This window comes from Sitophilus oryzae, unplaced genomic scaffold (assembly GCF_002938485.1).
Source record: "Sitophilus oryzae breed Bouriz unplaced genomic scaffold, Soryzae_2.0 scaffold_213_pilon_pilon, whole genome shotgun sequence".
Lineage (NCBI taxonomy): Eukaryota > Metazoa > Arthropoda > Insecta > Coleoptera > Curculionidae > Sitophilus > Sitophilus oryzae.
Genome location: NW_022146767.1, coordinates 1,330,906 through 1,349,732, shown reverse-complemented (window position 1 = coordinate 1,349,732; position 18,827 = coordinate 1,330,906). Strand labels below are relative to the sequence as shown.

The following is an 18,827-nucleotide window of genomic DNA, read 5'->3' as shown; positions in this document are numbered from 1 at the left end:
ATTGGAAATGGTTGAACAAGCTGAAAATTATTATGATGATGATGACTTTGAGGTTCTAAGACGGGTTGACAAAGAGCATTGAATTGTTTGAATTGATTAAAAAGAAAAAAAACCGCATACCTGGGGCAAATAATGCGATACCCCAAATTTCAATTCTTGCATTTGTTGATCGAAGGCAAGATCTGCAAGTCTCAGCTGAGGAATATTAGACAGTGGACTAACACGATATACAGTCGTTAATATACACCGCCCGGAACAGAGTAGCAATGGAAAATGTTACCGCAAACATCCATTAATGGATCTGCACTAGAAGAAGGAGAAGATGATGAAAAACTCAAATAATTTAGCTGCAAATTGCTCGAAAGATCATCAAAATCGGTCTCCTAGAACACAATATATTAAACTTTGAAATACATCAAAATTTTAAGGTGCCTGTTTTTCGTGGCGGTGAGTGTAGTAGAGGTACCAATTTTCTAAACCACTAAAAACCGTTACGCATTATTTGTCAAAATTTTCCGTTATGACTTTCCAACAACGAACCTGAAAAAAATCCGAAATTTATGTTTTTTAAACACCACCACCATCAAACCCGGAAAAAGTATCGAATTACTCCGGGTCGGTTGGGATAAAAAAAGAGATATATGTAAATTTAAGTGGCTTGACTTTCCGACACCGACGTCAAATAGAAATTAGAATGAAAATAGAGGACGATAAAAAATCGGAATTTAAATAGCGACGTAATGGGCACAGATAGAGATATCAACCGTGTGAAATTGCGCAATGATATGATAGAGGTTTGCATCTCACAATAGGGTACAGGAGAGTGAGTTCTTTGCTTATAACCAGTGGCGGAACATGTAGGGTATAAAGTCGGGTGAGATGGCCACTGTTTTGTATAGGAAGCACCTGTATTTTTTTTGTGAAGGTTACAGACTTTATATCAGAAAATATCAGGATACAAGTGGAAGATCAAAATATAGAAAGGGTAAGAAGATTTAAGTACTTGGGTTGCTGGCTGAATGATAAATGGGATCCTGATGAAGAAATCACACATAGAATTGAAATAGCCAGAAACATTTTTTTCAAAATGAAAACTCTACTCTGCAACCGAGACCTGAATCTGACTACTCGATGGCGAACTACCAAATGCTATGTACTGTCTACATTGTTATACGGAGTCGAGGGATGGACGTTGAAGGCATGGACCATGTCACGCTTGGATTCATTTGAGATGTGGTTAACCGACGAATATTGAAAATATCCTGGACCGAACGAATAACAAATCTCCAAGTATTAGAAAGAATGTGTAAGGACCAAGAACTATTGACTACAATAAAACGACGGAAAGCAGCATATTTTGGTCATATTTTTAGAAATAACAAATATAGTTTCCTACAGCTGATCGTTGAGGGAAAGATTGAAGGACGACGAGGCATCGGGGGTAAACGGTTTTCCTGGTTGCGGAATTTGCGCCAGTGGTTTAATATAAGAGAGGCCAGTGCAATTATCCGTTTAGCTCAAGACAGGGAGGAATTCCAATTGATGGTCACCAACCTCCGATGAGGAGAAGGCACATGAAGAAGAAGAAGATAGACTTTATAACTTATTTGTTTTTAACATAGCTTAATTATCATCGGGGCTGATAGGAAAGTGATTAAAATTCAAAGACTTATGATTTATTTATTATTGTTAACTAATTAATAGTTATTTTTTATACAAGACGATAAAATAAATACAAAAAAATAAAACTCGCGATTTCATCACTCGTGAATTAATTTCGGGAGACGATAATGCAATTTCATCGTCGTGTATAAAACAATATTTTTTTCCATAACGAGTTACGTTTTAAAAAATATTCAGAAATTATTATTTCAAGGAATTTATTACGAGTAGAAAAAATATTGTGCTGGGTTGGCGTTGCATGGTTTCTATGTAATTTGACAAATAAATAAAGCTGTCTCTTTAGTTGTCAGTTTTATCATAGAAAACAACAATTTGTTTACTATGATAAACTATATTTAAGGCGTTATTTTTAAGAATTCTGGATGTAAAAAATTTCTAACTACGCCACTGATAAAGAGTTACAAATAGATACAGCCAGAGAGATGTATGTATTAAATAACCTAAATGAAGGTCATATATTAAATATTTATTTGTGCATCAATATAAAGGTTGACAAAACGAGGGATAAAAATATCCGTATACCATAACTTAGTATACTGATGCTTCCAAAACCAATACGGGAACAGGGATCGGAGTGTTTGGGCCGAGAGCTAATTACTCCGAACCAATGGGCACTTACCCTAGTATCCTACAGGCAGAAATCTACGCTATCGAGAGATGCGTACAACTTATCTTAGATATGAACTATCGGAAACAAGAAATTAGCCATCTTATCTGATAGTCAAGCAGCGTTAAAGGCGATCAACTCAGTATCAATCAATTCGAAATTGGTCAAAGAATGCATAGAGAAGCTGAATAAATTAGGCAAAGAAAACAAAGTCCTCCTACACTGGGTGCCTGCTCACCAAGGGATAGAAGGCAATGAAAAAGCAAATAATCTAGGTAGGAAAGGAGCGAACACTCCACTAACTGGACCAGAACCGTTCTGCTTTCCAAGTGGTAACCAACTCAAGGCGGAACTCAAGAACTTGGAAGATTCCATCCGCAACCTGGAATGGAAATCTTGCAATGGTCTAAGACACTCGAAGAAGTTTCTGGGGGCTTATGATCAAGAAAAATCACAGATCTTCCTGGATCTGAGTAAGAACAATCTTCGGATTGTCACGGGGTTTTTAACAGGACACTGTCTCCTCAATGAACATCTCAGTAGATTGCAACTAAGAAGAAACGGCGAATGCAGATTCTGTGGGGAAGATGGTGAAACACCAGTACACCTCATCACTGAGTGCGCCGAGACGACAACCATTCGTGCCATGAATTTTGGTACGACTGATATTGGAGATAGAGAACTATCCTCTATAAAACCGTCCCAGATACTGGCTTTTGTCAAAGCCCTGGGACTGTATGATGAGTTATGATTCAAGAAAGGGGGACACAATGGATCTGTAAGGTCGAAGTGATTAACCCCCCTCCCACTCATTCTAAATTCTAATTCTAAATTCTACTATGATAAACTATATTTAAGGCGTTATTTTTAAGAATTCTGGATGTAAAAAAATTCTAACTACGCCACTGATAAAGAGTTACAAATAGATACAGCCAGAGAGATGTATGTATTAAATAACCTAAATGAAGGTCATATATTAAATATTTATTTGTGCATCAATATAAAGGTTGACAAAACGAGGGATAAGGAATTCATATGGATTTAGGTACTTCTGTCGATCAAATATGATTTGAATATTTGAAAAACCGAATATACATAATATCGTAGGGTATAACATAAATAGATAAACTTATATATTTTACTGTAAACAAGTAAAAATTTTCAAAAAACTTTTACAGAAATTTAACATCAAAAATTTGGAATCTGAACCTCGTTCCTTACAAATTTAAAAGTTTAAAATTCCTAATGTAGCAAATATATTCAAGAATCTTTTATGGTAGGTTGAAGTCAGATTGGTAGGAAATTCAGAGACAAATTTAACCGAAAAGACTACTCGAAAGTTTTGCGGCAAGACCAAGACTACTTACTATAGACATAGACTGCAGGACTAAGACTAAAATCAACAGAGCCTTAGCCTTGGTCTTTCATCTCTATATCAATACATTTTGCTATCTAAATTGCTGACTAAATTCACACACCCCATTTTCACTTTTCTGACACCTTGTATACGTGACCATAGTGGCCATAGTTTCCTAAAATACGTCCTAGTAAAGAGCACGTATTACGTATTAGAGAATATTCTAAATTCCTTACTGCAAAAACTATAGGTGCCGGACATCACAACGTATTTGTGGACGTCCAACACTTAGATATTTTTATTTTCCTTCGCCTCCACATTGTTCTTATGGGCTTATCTAGTCAGGCAACTTGTCCAGTCCATTGCCATTTCATCTTAAGCGACTCCCTGAATTATATCGGTTACGCTTGTTTGTCTCCTGATATTTTCATCATGATTTTGTTTCTTAGAGGGTCCCCTAGCATACATCGTTCAATAGCCCTTTCAGTTGTTTAGAGTTCTTTTTTATAATAAGTCTGCTTTTATTACAGATATCTTCATGAAACTTGAACGTCTTCTATGCATCAAAATACATTTTTTGGTGTACAAAGAATTTTATTTATTTTAACCAGTGCCGTCCATACGGGTTTTACAATGAATATTTTTGGAGGAAATGGTACACCGCTGACTTAAATGGAAATATAAGAGTTTTGAAAATAAAAATTATTTTCAAAATTTTCAAAAAATTACTTTCATATCTCTTCATTCATCTTTAAGCATTTTTTATCTCTCTGACGCATAGTCGACGACGCGAATCATTTCTGCATCGGCTGGAAGGAAATTGAGAAATAAAACAATTTTTTTGTATATCAAAATAAGCATTTTGCTGCATGGAAGACGTGTATCAAATATACCGTCAGAGATATTTTGAAGAAAATTGTACCACACTGTATCTGAAATGTTAAGATGTTTAGGACATAGAATCACCTCCTTAAATATCAGCATGTCGTTAAGGGACACCCTGTATATAAGAATATTTCCATAGTCTCTCCCCTACAAACGTCCCCAGCTTTCAGTAATGAATATTCCGTTACATTTAACACCAGCAGCTCCTATCACGACCTTATTTCTCCAAGTACATCTGATATGAATATTTCAGAATATAGATCTATACTAATACCCCATCATCTGCTTCTACCTTCATTGAATCCGATACAAACCGCAGAAATTTACCTACAATCGCTACTTCGGGAATAATATACGCGATGGAAGATTGACAAACTTTAAAAAGATACTCTAGGCTGCTATAACGATCCACTTGTCAAAAAACGTAAAGTTAAGGCTCAGCGTTTTCTTGGCGATATTGCTATTCTAATTTTTTTTTCTTTTTTCGTAATTTTTGGTGTAATTAAATTTAGTAAATATTCAAAGTCTGGTCTGGCCATTCTCGTAAACTTTTTGAACTGATCATAACCCTCTTTTGCTGACATAGCTCTACTTTGTCAAAAAAAAAAAATATTGATCGGTATGGGACAACTCTGCTATGCGCGCACAAGTGGATCACTTTATTTGTTGAAACATAAGTTTTTAATTTAAACGGAGCCGAGAGCACGAACGAATGCCGTTCACGTACGCTCAGCTCTTGCTTGCTCAAGCTAAACGCAACTTTAGAGTTAATTCAAAAATGATTTTGTTGGGACTGGAAATATTTCCAGTCCATAATATATTTGCACAGGTAAATTGCAGGTGTTATGCTTATTGTTTTTTAGAACATGTCCCAATTTGCCTAAGTATATCCATGCTAATCGTATACGCCTTGTAATTTTTGAACCCTGTATATTAGTACAAAAAACAAAACATATAACAGGTAAATAACGTGCTGGAATACAATATTACCCCTATCAGCATCCCACCTCGCCAATCCCGTCGATACCACACTAATATTCAACACACACACAGCCTCGCGATCGAGATAGCGGGATACAGAAACATAAACGGGAAGAGAGAAGAGCTCGCGAGGTAAAGGGTGAGGTAGAGGGGCGAAGAGCGAAGACAGAAGCTCGCAACTATCCCTCGGGATTCAACCCGGGACTCCGCCCATCAGGCTCCTCCCTAAGCTCCGCCTCCTTTATCCCGGCCGGTCGTCGTGTCCTCCGGCTGAATCTCCGGTGTCTGTGGTGATCTGTCAGTGTGCATGGGCTCGTGTTTCGATCAGTTGCGTATGGAATTGGAACACTAATTGGGAACGATCAAATTATTTATTGCTGTTTGATTAAGGACGTCGCTTATCGATCGATGTGATGCGCTGAAAAGTTAGCAGTTTACGTAATTGTACAACGTCGTGTGTGATTTTGGTTTTCTGGGTTTATTTTTGGCATCGTGCTACTGTGAGTGACATTATTTTGGATTTTTTTTTCTGTGATGATGCTGATATAGACTTTGATCATTTTGGTAAAGACATTTTATTTAATCAAGGCCAAGAAAAATAATGACTGGTAAGGAAAATTTTTTTTTATTATTTATTGATTTTGAGATCTGGCATTTTCTTTTTATTATTAGATGTTTATTTCAATACAGATTTATTCCTTAATTCTTATTTTTAACAATTTTTTTGATAAAAGAAATATATTTTCTTTTTACCGTTTTTTAAATAAGTCCAAAATAACCGACTTATTTTATTTTGAAAATTGCCAAAAAACATTATTTTTTGCTTAAATTTAGTGAACCATTGGATATTTTCTAGATTTTCTTTATTGTAAATTTAATGTACTATTTATGTTGTCATATTATCAAGAAATTATGATTTTTAACTAAAAATTTAAAAAAAATCCAAAAATTATTTAAAAAAATTTCAAATTAAAAAAAAATAGCGAAAAAACCTAACAATCGTGTTTCTGGGGTCGAAATATACTACCTCTAAAAATATTTGCAATTATTTAAGACTCACCCTGTATATATTATTAAATATAATGTGTATAAATAGACTACCTACCACTGTAGAAATAAATATTTTTTTATTTTTTTTATTTACCTTTTTTGATTTGAATTTTCTCTTAATAATTTTAATTTTTATTTTTCTCTAAGTGTGTTTTTTGTAAGTGATTTTTTCATCATATTAATATTTTATTAATTTTAACTTCAGTAGATATGTAGGTATATTTGTTAAACAATTATATATTTTTTTTTATAAAAATATACTTTAAATTACACCCCGGTTCTCTATCGGTTATATTGAAGTTAAGCGACATTAGAACGATGTAATTATTGGATGGGTGAACGTCTGGAAAACTCTATCGACTTTTGACTCTATCGGATATCTTGTAAGCATCGATTTGAGACATGCTCTAAGTTGGCAGGCCATTATATTGTTGAGGACCGTGGTTCTGAATCCGTGTAACCAAACTAGGCTGTATCCAAATTAGCTTTGGCAGAGAAATGGAGATACGTAACTACAAAATATTTGCGTACATCAAAAGTATCTTTATTTGAAAATAATAATAAATAAAACAAATTATTTTTGTTCGGATATCATGTTTTTTGGGTTGCATTTTAACTATTAATATTAACATAACTAAAATTAGAAGAAGTGTGTTATATAAGATAGTCCTAGAATTAATTAACATTAAAAGAAATAGGATTGCGGTGGGAAAGTCAAAACTTAACCGCAAAACAGATATCGGCCACGGAAATGCGTCCTGTTCAAGATTCATTAATCGAAAGCGGTTGGGAATGATAAATTTATTATTTAGAAGTTGTGCTTGCCGTAAGTTTAATTTTTTTCGCAAGCCGATGAGGAAGACGTGTTTTCCTATATCCACAGTGCGACCGCAACAAATCTGTTATCGGTATTACCAGAACTTACATTATTTTTTACTCTATGAGAGTATATATGATATATCTGGCTAATTTGGTTATATTTATTGCCAATAAAACGCACGAGATTCAATATTTTGCGGGTTGCACAAACTTCTTCTTCTTCTTCTTCCTACTCTATAATAGGCAGATTGCCTGTTCATAGTGTTCATTCTTCACATCATGCCTACAGTTTCAATCGATGGTAAGGTTATCACATCATCTTTTTTTGGCCTTCCCGTACTTCTTCCCAGTGGTGATTTGTCTCGAGCTGACCTTACTATTCTTCCTCGTCCATTCGGCTTATATATGTTCATTCCATTCGCGTTTTCTGCTCAATACCCATTCATTAATGCTATTTACCTTGTATGTTTGCCATATGTTGTCGCTTCGTTCTCTATCTAGCAGCGTTTTACCTGTGATTTTGCGGAGGATTTTTATCTCGCCTGTTTCCAAGAATCTTTTTGTTTTTGCTGTATCCGGTTTGGTTTCTTCAGTGTAGGTCATTATAGGTCAGACGACAGCCTTGTATTTTCTTGACTTAACCTCCACACCTATGTATTTATTTTTCCATATGGTGTCGTTCAGACATCCAGCTACTCTCATTGCATTTATTGTTTGTTGTCTTACCTCTGTTTCGATATCGCCATAACCAGATAACTCTATAATGAGATATTTAAATTTCATTTCTTGCTGTATTATTGTGTTATGCACGACAATCTTTTATCTGATAGATGTTTTTGACGTTGTCAGGCTCTTTATTTTGGATGCAGAGATTATCATATGTTATAAGATTTTGCTACTAGATTGAAGCGATATACTAGTCTTTGGAGATCATCCTCATTTCCGCGAATACTACAGTGTCGCGTCGTCGGCATAACATAGAACTGTCATATTGCGGTCTCCCATTTTGTATCCATTTAAATGGCACAATTGTTTGATTATTTTGTCTATGATTAGGTATATTAAAAAGAAATGGGCACAAACTTAGAAAAACAAAATATCACGCAACCACTTTTAAGAACTACTCTTTTTGGACTAACAAATCGTCAAAGACTTAATTAAAGGAGGTTATTTTATTAAAAAAATTAAGAACTAAAAACTCCGTCTACTAAAATTGATTGGCTCAACCCAATAATAAGTCCAATCGCTAGTTGCAAGCGCAACAAAAACCAGGCACTGCAAAAAAAACTGGGGGTGGCTGCAATAACCAGGCAGCTCCACTTATTTTTACGAAAATGAGATTTTTACTGAATTGCTCTTTAAAATATAGTCCAATCGTTCCCTGCAACAATCAGATAACTCCATTTAACAGTCAGTAAATGACAACGTTATTTGGAGCTTACTTCCGATTTGCAGCAAAAACCAGGGTAACTTTTGGGAGCTGTTTGCAGCAAGCAAAATTTCTTAAAATGGAGCTGCTTGGTTATTGCAGCCCGCCCTTCAATTTGGACCACCCTGTATAATAATTTATAGTTCTAATCTTCAAGGACTAATTAGAAATAATGCCTTTTGTCATCGCGAACGTGTCCCAGCATACGCCATCCTCCACACTTTAGCTCGGTTTCGTCGAAACGTCGTCTCTTCGCTCACTTCTGAACACCTGGACCTCCGCTATATTTGTACCGATGTCGCACACATAAACATGGATGTGCACGTCGAATAGGTTTCGCAGAACCGACCTCGGAGACACTTTTGTCTCCGAGGTGGAACGTCTCAAAAACAATGCTCGCGCATCGCCAAAGACAAAAACGGCCGTTGGCCACGGTTCGGAGGCGTCTAATGTCATTGTTGACGTGTCGTTGTTACCTATTTCAATGAAGTTCCGAGAGGCGAAGAAAAGTCGCAAAATACTCTTGCGATTATACTGTAAAAATAATAGTATATTGTTTTATTAGGAGTAAAAATGTCACTTCCGGTGAGGCTGTACGTTTGACATACAGCCGAAGCACAAAAAGTCATTTTTACTCCGAATGGTGGCGTTTAAAAAAAATTAGAACGTTCCGTAAGTTAGAAATAATATAAAACGATTTAAAACTAATACCTTGTATGTAATTATATAACGAGAAGGTATGGTTATGCTCGTTGAATTTGACATTTTATGTCAGTTTAGTAATATATTTTATCTACAACCGTTTAATTATAACGTTTTTACATCACTATTTTTTTAGTATTTCAGTTACATTATGAGATTCATAACACAACTAGTTGCTATAATAATGAAAAACAACTACGAACATCTAAATTTATTAACTTTTCCGGCAATAATGATTTCGTGGCACGTACTGCGGCAAGTTCTACATCTGAAGGGAGACTTTCGGAATCGCTCATCGTAATTTTTAAAATGATTTTTCTGGACAAAAAGTGCTCGCGTTTACTTGACAGGGCAAACTGACTTTTCAGCATATAAATGCAGTGGCGGGAAAGTGAAATAGCAAAAGCGGTTCCACCGTTTCCACGGAGGTTTCAAATAAAATAGTTCCAGCCTCAGGCGCTAGGTGGTAGTGCAATTAATTTTTAGGTTAAGAAGTTGCTACTAGTTATTGCCAGATGGCGTTAAATCAGAATTTTTTTGTAGTTTCCATAGTTTCCAACGGCCATTGTCATACTATTGTCAAATTCTCAAAAAATATTGTCGTTGTCATAGCGCCAATCATAATATTATCAAATGATTATCAAAACGTTTTTCAAACTATAATTTGTTATATGTATTTTAATTAGACAATTCCTTTTGTTTCTGACCCTAAAAATATAATGTAAGTCTTTTATTTTTGTCATTTAAGGACATATTTATATTTACTCCATTTACAAAACTTTGGGCGTATTATGTTGGTCTTGTTTTATTATAATAAACGATGTTTAAATATTTGATATATAAATAAAAACTTTAAATAATAAATAATATTTACACATGTTTGGCTTTAATTTTATTTAATAATTGTATAAATTATACTGTTAAATCTTATTTTTTACACATCACAAAAATACTTGTTATTAGTATTGTTGAATTTGTGTAAAAAATAAGATTTAATAATCAAATTTAATTAGATATTTTAGAGTAAAATTCAATAAATACGCTCATTTAAAAAGCCCGCGCTACGATCCATTTAAAACAAGCCCTACTCAATAGATGGCGCCACTTCTGTAGGACCATTTTTCAGTATGGCAGAGTTAATTTCTTAAATAATCCTTATGTACTTTAATTCGAACATTTAAGGAAAAATCAAACGGCGCGGCGCGGCCTCTTTACTGACGGATATCAAAAACTATACTACCGATGGTACTTCTTTTATGCTTTACTCCTCCTTCTATCCTTACAAAATAGGGAAACACCAAAATACCTCATCCTTGAGTGCGCCAAGACGACAGTCATTCTTGCCATAAACGTTGGTACAACTGATATCGGAGATGGAGAACTAACCTCTATAAAACCGTGTCAAATCAATGACTAAAGAATCCAAGGACAAATAACACCCGACAGCAAATTGTGACGCTGGCATCAAACAGTGCCGTGGCACATATTTTTCTTAACCTAGCTGTTTGAAGCAATATTTATATTTTTTGATAATTGTTTTGACTACGCCTATGGTGTATCATCCTAACTAATTACGAAAAAACGTACTAAAATGTTAACAAAAATACAAAACTAGTATCGACGTATAGCACATATCAAGTACATATAGATGTTAATTGAAATTGAAGAATAATTATCGAATTCAATAAGAAAACGCTAAAAAGTTGGAGTGGACTGTTTATTTACCTATGAAACGTAACTCCTGGCTCTTTCTTCTCGCTGTGGCTTTTACACTTGAAAGCTAGACAATTCACCATTGTAACAAAGTTTATACAAAGTTCACTACACACAACAAACTATTAAAAATCGCTAAAATTGTCGCTGGTGACTGGATGATGACTCACTGTTTGGCATCAAACGAATGGCGTCTAACGTCACAAATTCTACTACAGCCCGTACAGGGGCGTTACATGTCCTTATATTCTTTAGTCATTGTGTCAAATACTGTCTTTGGTTAAAGCCCTGAAACTGTATAATGAGTTATAACTTAAGAAAGAGAGATATAATAGTCACAGTGATTAACATTCCCCCTCTCATACAATCTACAAATGAATAAAAGAAGAAATATTCTGAATACTTCTCTGGGAGAGCTACGGTCATACTAGGTATAATTATCTATGTTTCAGTATCTTATCTATATTTCACACTATCCTGCTAAACGATTGTTTCATCTCTGTGCCGAATTTTTGCCGCAAAGGGCTCCATCGATAAAAACCGTACGAAATTTATTGTTTGTTTGAAAGGCGAAGATTTTCGGTGCTAGTTTTTGTTGGTCCGTCACTAAAGAGGCCGCCGCCGTTTGATTTTTCTTGTTTGCCACGGGATTAGTTTCGGAATAAAATCCCTTCACAGTGGATATTATCAGGTTTTCGTCGTTATCTTTTCTGGTCAGGATTGATTAAAGTATATATATGTTTACCTCTAAATCACCGCCAAATATATAAAACCCTTTAGAGACTATTCTTGTGGTGATTAGGAAGGAATTTTTTCAAGTATCTTAGGCTGTTGGAGGATTCCCATTCCAGGTTACGGATGGAGTCTTCCAGGTCTTTGAGTTCCGCTTTAAGTTGGTTTCCACTTGGAAAGCAGAACGGTTTTGGTTAACTTCAATTCACTGAGGTCTGTATTGAGGGAACAGTGTCCTGTTAAAAATCCCATGACAATCCGGAGATTGTTCTTACTGAAATCAAGGAAAATCTTTGATTTTTCTCAGTCGTTAGTCCTGAGAAATTTCTTCGAGTGTCTTAGACCGTTGGAAGATCCCCATTCCATTTTAAGTTATAGAACATTTACAAACTGTTCCAATTCCACATACTTTAGGCTACTTGAAGGAATTACTGAACTCAAATGGTCTCGACAACAAAACTGTGACTGAATATATTAAGCTTACATCGTTATGTATGAAACAAAATTGTTTTCAATTTAATAACAACTTTTTTGAACAGCGGGAAGGTACAGCAATGGGTAATCCATTGTCTCCATTTTTGGCTAATTTATTCATGAGCAGGTTTGAAGTGGAGGCTAAGAATCAATTTGAGTATTTTCCAAGAGTATGGTTTAGGTATGTAGATGATATTTTTGATGTTTTTGACACACATTTAGACACCATAGATAATTTTATTTCTAAGTTAAATAATCGTTTTCCTTCCATTAAATTTACGCATGAAATTGAGAACAACGACAGATTACCTTTTCTAGATGTATTAGTTATTAGAAATGCTAATAATTGCCTGGAATTTGATATCTATAGGAAAAATGCGACCATACGCAGATATATTCCTAATGAATCACATCATAGTGTTGAGAGTGCGTGCGCAACGAAGTGATAAGAAGAAGAATGGATGCTCCGGACACGGTTGATAGAATAGAGAGAAGATCGCTGAAATGGTTTGGGCACCTCATGAGAATGTCAGATGATCGATGGCCAAAACGAGTCTTTCAATGGGTTCCGCCGCAACGAAGAAAACGAGGAAGACCACGACGATCCTGGAACGACGGAATAAGAGAATCCATGGAAGCTCGGCAATTAGAGGACGATGATGTCTTTGACAGACCAGCTTGGAGGTGGGAAACGGGAAGATTGCGTCAGCAGTAGGAGACTTACCCTAATGATTTGATTATTATTGTAATGGTTTCCACCCGTAATATATATATATTAGAAATAATAATAATACAGAAACTGTCCTCATATCAAGGTTTGTAGTTTAATATATTCAAAACATACCACATTTATTAAATTCAAAACTGAAGAGTTTTTGTTAGTTCAGCAGGTCACCACCCGCAGGTACTAAGGTCTCTGATTTCGAGTCTCGAAGTTAAAATTGAAGGTTTGGTGCAAATATTTTTATGAGTTACGCTATTATTTGGTGGTTTTGATTAATCATTTGTTTGCTAATGTATTCACCCAGTCACTGTTGAAAAATATTAGTATACTCAACAAGGCCCTTATTGTCACAAATTATTCACAGCATAAATCGAATCCATTAAATACATACACATGTTATATAATACAATGAAATAAATAAGGAAAAGCTCTAGCACAGACTATTACAATAGAAAAATAAAATATATGCTTTAGTTAACATTAATTAAATAATGACGAAACATTTACTTTACCTTTAATAAAAAATTTTGTAACAATAACCAAAACTTACAAACCCAAAATAACATCAATGCGTCTCGAACGGCTCTAAAAGCTATTACCTAACACCTGTCATCTCTGTTGGTTATCTGATTTCCCTCTCCCTAGTTTGTTTATAAATATTTTAAAAATCTATAAGTATTTATGTATACAGAGTGTCTTAAAACTAAATATTTTGAATTTAAAGGAAAAAATTAATTCACTGGCGATTTCATCGCTCGTGAATTAATTTTTTCGGTCGACGATAAAATACCATTTTATCGTCTTGTATTAAAAATAACTATTAACATTAGTCAATTTTATCTTTATATCATATCAGAATTTAAAATGTAAATCAGTGTAAAAACCTATCAATGCTGCTTTTCTTTCATAACAAAAAGAAAAGGTGTAGGTAGAGTAAGTGTTACCGTTTAGCAGCAAGAAGACTAAACAAAACAGGAGTAACGACCCGACTTGTACGTGATCTTTGCCGTTTTAAAACGAAGAAAAGAATTGAGGTCTGGAAATGAGAAACCGTATCTTATTACTTCCACAATTGCCTTTTGTAATCAGGTGAACCAGAAGTTCGAAACGATTCTGAAAAGTCTACGCTAAAAAATCGACTTCTTCGAAAGTATTGTCAATTTTCTTTAACAGGATACTACTATTCGTGTCACACAATATACAAGGTGTCTTTTGTGAAAGTATTTTAATTTTTTTTAAATTGCATCCCACATTTTTCTGTATAGAATTGGAATCAGGAAGAATTCTGCAATCAATCTGAAATATGATTAAAATCTGGAGGGAACTTCACTTATAATATATTAATACTTGGAAGAGGGGTATCAGTCAAGGGATAGAGATGATAGGTGTTAGGTAACAGCTTTTAGATTACCGTTCGAGACGCATTGATGTTATTTTGGATTTGAAAGTGTTGGTTATTGTTAGAAAGAATGTTATTAAAGGTAAAGTAAAATGTTTCTTCATTATTTAACTATAATGTTAACTAAAGTATATATTGTATTTTTCTAGAGCTTTTCCTTATTTATTTCATTGTATTTTATAACATGTGTAGTGTATGTATTTAATGGATTCGATTCATGCTGTAAATAATTTGTGACAATAAGGGCCTTGTTGAGTATACTAATATTTTTCGACAGTGACTGGGCGAATATCTTAGTAAATAAATGAGCAATCAAAACAACCAAAGAATATAATAACTCATAATCTAAACATATTTGCACCAAACCTTCAACTTTAGCTTCGAGACTCGAAACCAGAGAGCTTAACACCTGCCGGGGACCTGCTAAATTAACACAAACTTTTCAATTTTGAATGTAATAAATGTGACATGTTTTGATTATATTGATCTACAAACCTTGTATGAGGACATTTTCTCTATTATTATTACTTACTCTTTCATTAAAGTTCAGAACAGCATAGTTGGATTCTTTGGAATAGTGATCAAGGTTTTCTCTGCTGTGCTCTTTTACTTGTGAATTTCAGGCAGAGTACAGCACTCCTTTCAATTCATTTAATAACATAAGTAGGGCTATTTACAAATTTAGCGTTTGATTTACATAACCTATTCTCCCCAAATTCCTTTTTTTTTGTTTGTTATATAGTTGGGCAAAATATTACCTCTCCATCTTTATTGGACGACCCTGGTTTGTTCGGCCCTTTCAAGAGTAAATTTTTATCAGTCACCTACAACATTCCTTCGTCTTGTCTTATATTTGACTGATTTTTTAATATTTATAGATGTTTATAGTTGCATTTTCTTTTCTTTACAGAAGGATCTGAAGATGAAATAGAAATTACATCAGAACCAGATCTCATGGACAATAACATAGAACACCCACACAACTACACGAACAACAACTTCCAAAACTCAATTGAAATGGTACCCAAAAACACACATATCAGCGTCAAAATCGATCTGTACGAGAGTCCACACACTGACCATTTGAAATACGACCATTTCAAGAAGGCTGACGATTCAATCATGGACGAAGAGGATGACCTGATATACCTGGGAACCAGAAAAGTCATTTTGGCCAACGCGGTTTTGCCTGGGGAATTGGAATTCAGGAAAAATGGTGTTTATGCCAAGACGAATATTGGTAAAGGTACTAGGTTTGGACCTTTTCAAGGTAAATGGGCTGGTGTACCTCAGGATCCACGATTTGCTTGGGAGGTAAATTCATTTTAGCTTAAGTATGTATATATTATCCCTGTTTGGGTTTGATCGAGGGGTGTCTCGCTATTGGAATTATATATACGTTTTCTTGGCAATTGCTGGCAGTCGCTCGGCAGTAAACTATTTTGGTAGTACATGTACATTTTGTACCCAAGTGAAACACCTCTCGGGTTTGATTAAACATATTTTTGACAGATGCAATCAACACGAAATTCCTACTTCTAATTCCGTAGCTCTTACGATTTTTATATTCATATTCAGGGTTCTTCATGCAATTCGTTTATTATGTATATTATATTTTTTCTTTCTAATTTGTATGTAACTTCTTCTAGGTAGAGGAAATGACCATTTACTAATACGTATAAACAACTTTATGCAAAGCTTTATTTTTGTATAAGAAATCAACTAAAATTAAGAAAAAGTGATATTTTCATTTAAAAAATCGACTTTTTGTAGTTTTGTTAAAGTAATAATATTTGTAACTAATAATAAAATAACTAATAAATTTTTATGAGGACCCTGTATAATTTTTCATATATTATTATAAAAATTTAAGCAGAATCAAACATTCTCTAGAGGACAAGTAACATAAATTTATGAAAAATATGCTAAAAAATATTATTCAATTCGCATTTTCTCACACTGCAAAAGTCAATTTGGGGTAAAATAATTATAAATAACTTTATTACTGCCCTACTATTTACTTAGATAGACCAGCCGGGTATAGTTTTGTTCGTATATTTTTGTTTGTTGTTGATTTGTATATACAGGGTGAGTCTTAAATAAGTGCAAATATTTTCGGGGCTGGTAGATTTCGATAAAAGAAACATAGTTTCTCTTTACCGTTTTTCAAATATCTCCAATGTAAGCAAGTTATTTTACTTTGAAAGTTTAATAAAAAGAAATTATTTTTTGGTTAAATTTTGAGAACCACTGTGTTTTTTCTGGGTTTTATTTCTGAAAAATTTAATCTACTATTTATGTTGTCATATTATTTTTTAACTTGAAATAGTTAATTTGACTAAAAATTCAAAAAACGTTTTCAAAAAATTTAAAATTTTCAAAAAAAAATCGCGAAGAAACTCTTATAGACGTGTTTCTGGGGTCGAAATATAGCACTCTAAGATAACTAAAAATTTACAATTTTATTTAATTTCTAATTTGTGATATTATCTACTATCTGAAATTTGTAAAAAATTCAAGAATAACCTTTTGTTTTATTAAAAATTTCAAAATTTCTGAATTTATGGTGCCTCGGCAAATAAAAAAAGGTCAAGAGACCAGAAATCTTATTTAGGCATGACCCTCATATAACTTTACACATAAAATTACAGCGATATTCATTTCCAAGCTATCTCAGACGCCGTTTTTTTTTTCGATTATATTAAGACATATGTGACCAGAAAATTCGTTTATTTCCACGTAAACGAAAAAAAAGGTGATAATAAGGTTCTAATTTCACACCCCACTGCACGCGTATTAGGCTCCCTTATTTTAGTAAATAATGTACAAATAAAATTCTCACCCCATATATCTGTTGTGCTTAAAACCACCCCATGAATGTAGACCCGTAACTAGACCTCTCCATATCTGTTATTGCCGAGTGTTATTTTAGTAGTTTCAGTGTCTGAATCTTTGCAATATAAACCTTTTGAAAGGGATTTTTCTGTGAAATTGAAGTGTTTAGAACAGTATCGTTATATCTTTTAGTTGCGATGCTCAATGCCATGTGGATAGATTATTGTCATATGGTCTATTCATGCGTTGATGACGCTCTGTCTCAGTTATTCTTAACATTTAGTGACGGTTTTTCTTACATAAATATCAATTAAAAATTATCCTCCGATTGCGACAAAAAAAACAAATTGAACATGAGGGCACCTGAGTATGGAATAGTTACCTAAATATAGACTACTATGAAATAAAGACTTCGAACTAATGAAAACGTATATCAGATGTTTTATTAAACACATTCACACAAGAAAAGACCCTTAAAAGAATCAAATAAAAATGTAATCAATGCATTGTCATAAAATACAGTATTATTTGCAGTCACTTATCAAGAAATACTTACTGTCTGAGTATCATAAAAACGTTTCTCATAGTGTCAAACCAAACCAAACCTGCACGTGAGTATAATGACGGAAAGAGATTATCACTGTCTTTTACAATTAGCTGTATTCGTTTCCGAGAAATGACAGTAGTTCATGTTGGAGATACTATTCCTCTAACTTGGTTACTTTCCTCTAACTTAATATTTACTTTCCTTTACTTCATTGGAAAACTGTACACCCTGTGTACTGCCACAAATAAAATTAATCAACAATGCAGTCTCGCACTAATTATTCCATCCACCATTGTAGCAAACACTATATTTGCCGTTCTACGCAAACACATCACTTTCACACGTTCCACCCTTATATGTCCCGCACCTCTATACAAAGGGATGTAAATTTCTTGCACAAAACCCTAATTTTGCCGATAAAAGGGAAGATTTCGACAGTATTGTGAGCGGGTGCGACACCGAATATCCTCTAGCCGGGATTATATCGATCTCCGGTGTTGTATAGTTGTGATTTGAGGAAAAAAGGGGTTTTCGAATTCCGTACTGTCAATCACAGAGCGGCACCTGGTTTTGACAGATCTGGGGAAATATTCGGAGGAAAGATTCTAGATGAGATCGCATATTTCGTTTATATAATAAATGTTACAGTTAAAGTCGGAGATCCAGTAAATGTTGACAATTACTAGGATATGCTAACAATTCCACTCTGTTTTTTTTTTCTCAGGTAAGATTTCGACAGACGATGACAGAAAAAAAGCAGATGACGTCCATACCAATCCATTTATTTAACTAAAAAAAACTAAATTTTTTTAAGTTAACTAGGGATGGGTTTATAAATAAATCCGTCATGCGTCATCTCTTGTTGTTTTTAACCAATTTTATTGGTTTAT

General features: G+C 34.1%; 1 protein-coding gene across 3 annotated transcripts in view; it reads left to right on the top strand.

Annotated features, from left to right (window-relative positions):
• LOC115884211 (histone-lysine N-methyltransferase PRDM16-like) overlaps window positions 1-18,827 on the top strand; it is a 208,202-nt gene that overhangs the window by 116,509 nt on the left and 72,866 nt on the right. For 2 of the 3 annotated variants that reach the window (XM_030902711.1, XM_030902713.1), the window contains exon 2: window positions 15,466-15,869. In XM_030902711.1, the coding sequence (XP_030758571.1) occupies window positions 15,466-15,869 (404 nt within the window). Of the gene's footprint in view, window positions 1-5,831; window positions 6,122-15,465; window positions 15,870-18,827 lie in introns of those variants that run through there. The other variant, XM_030902712.1, reaches the window with a different exon arrangement.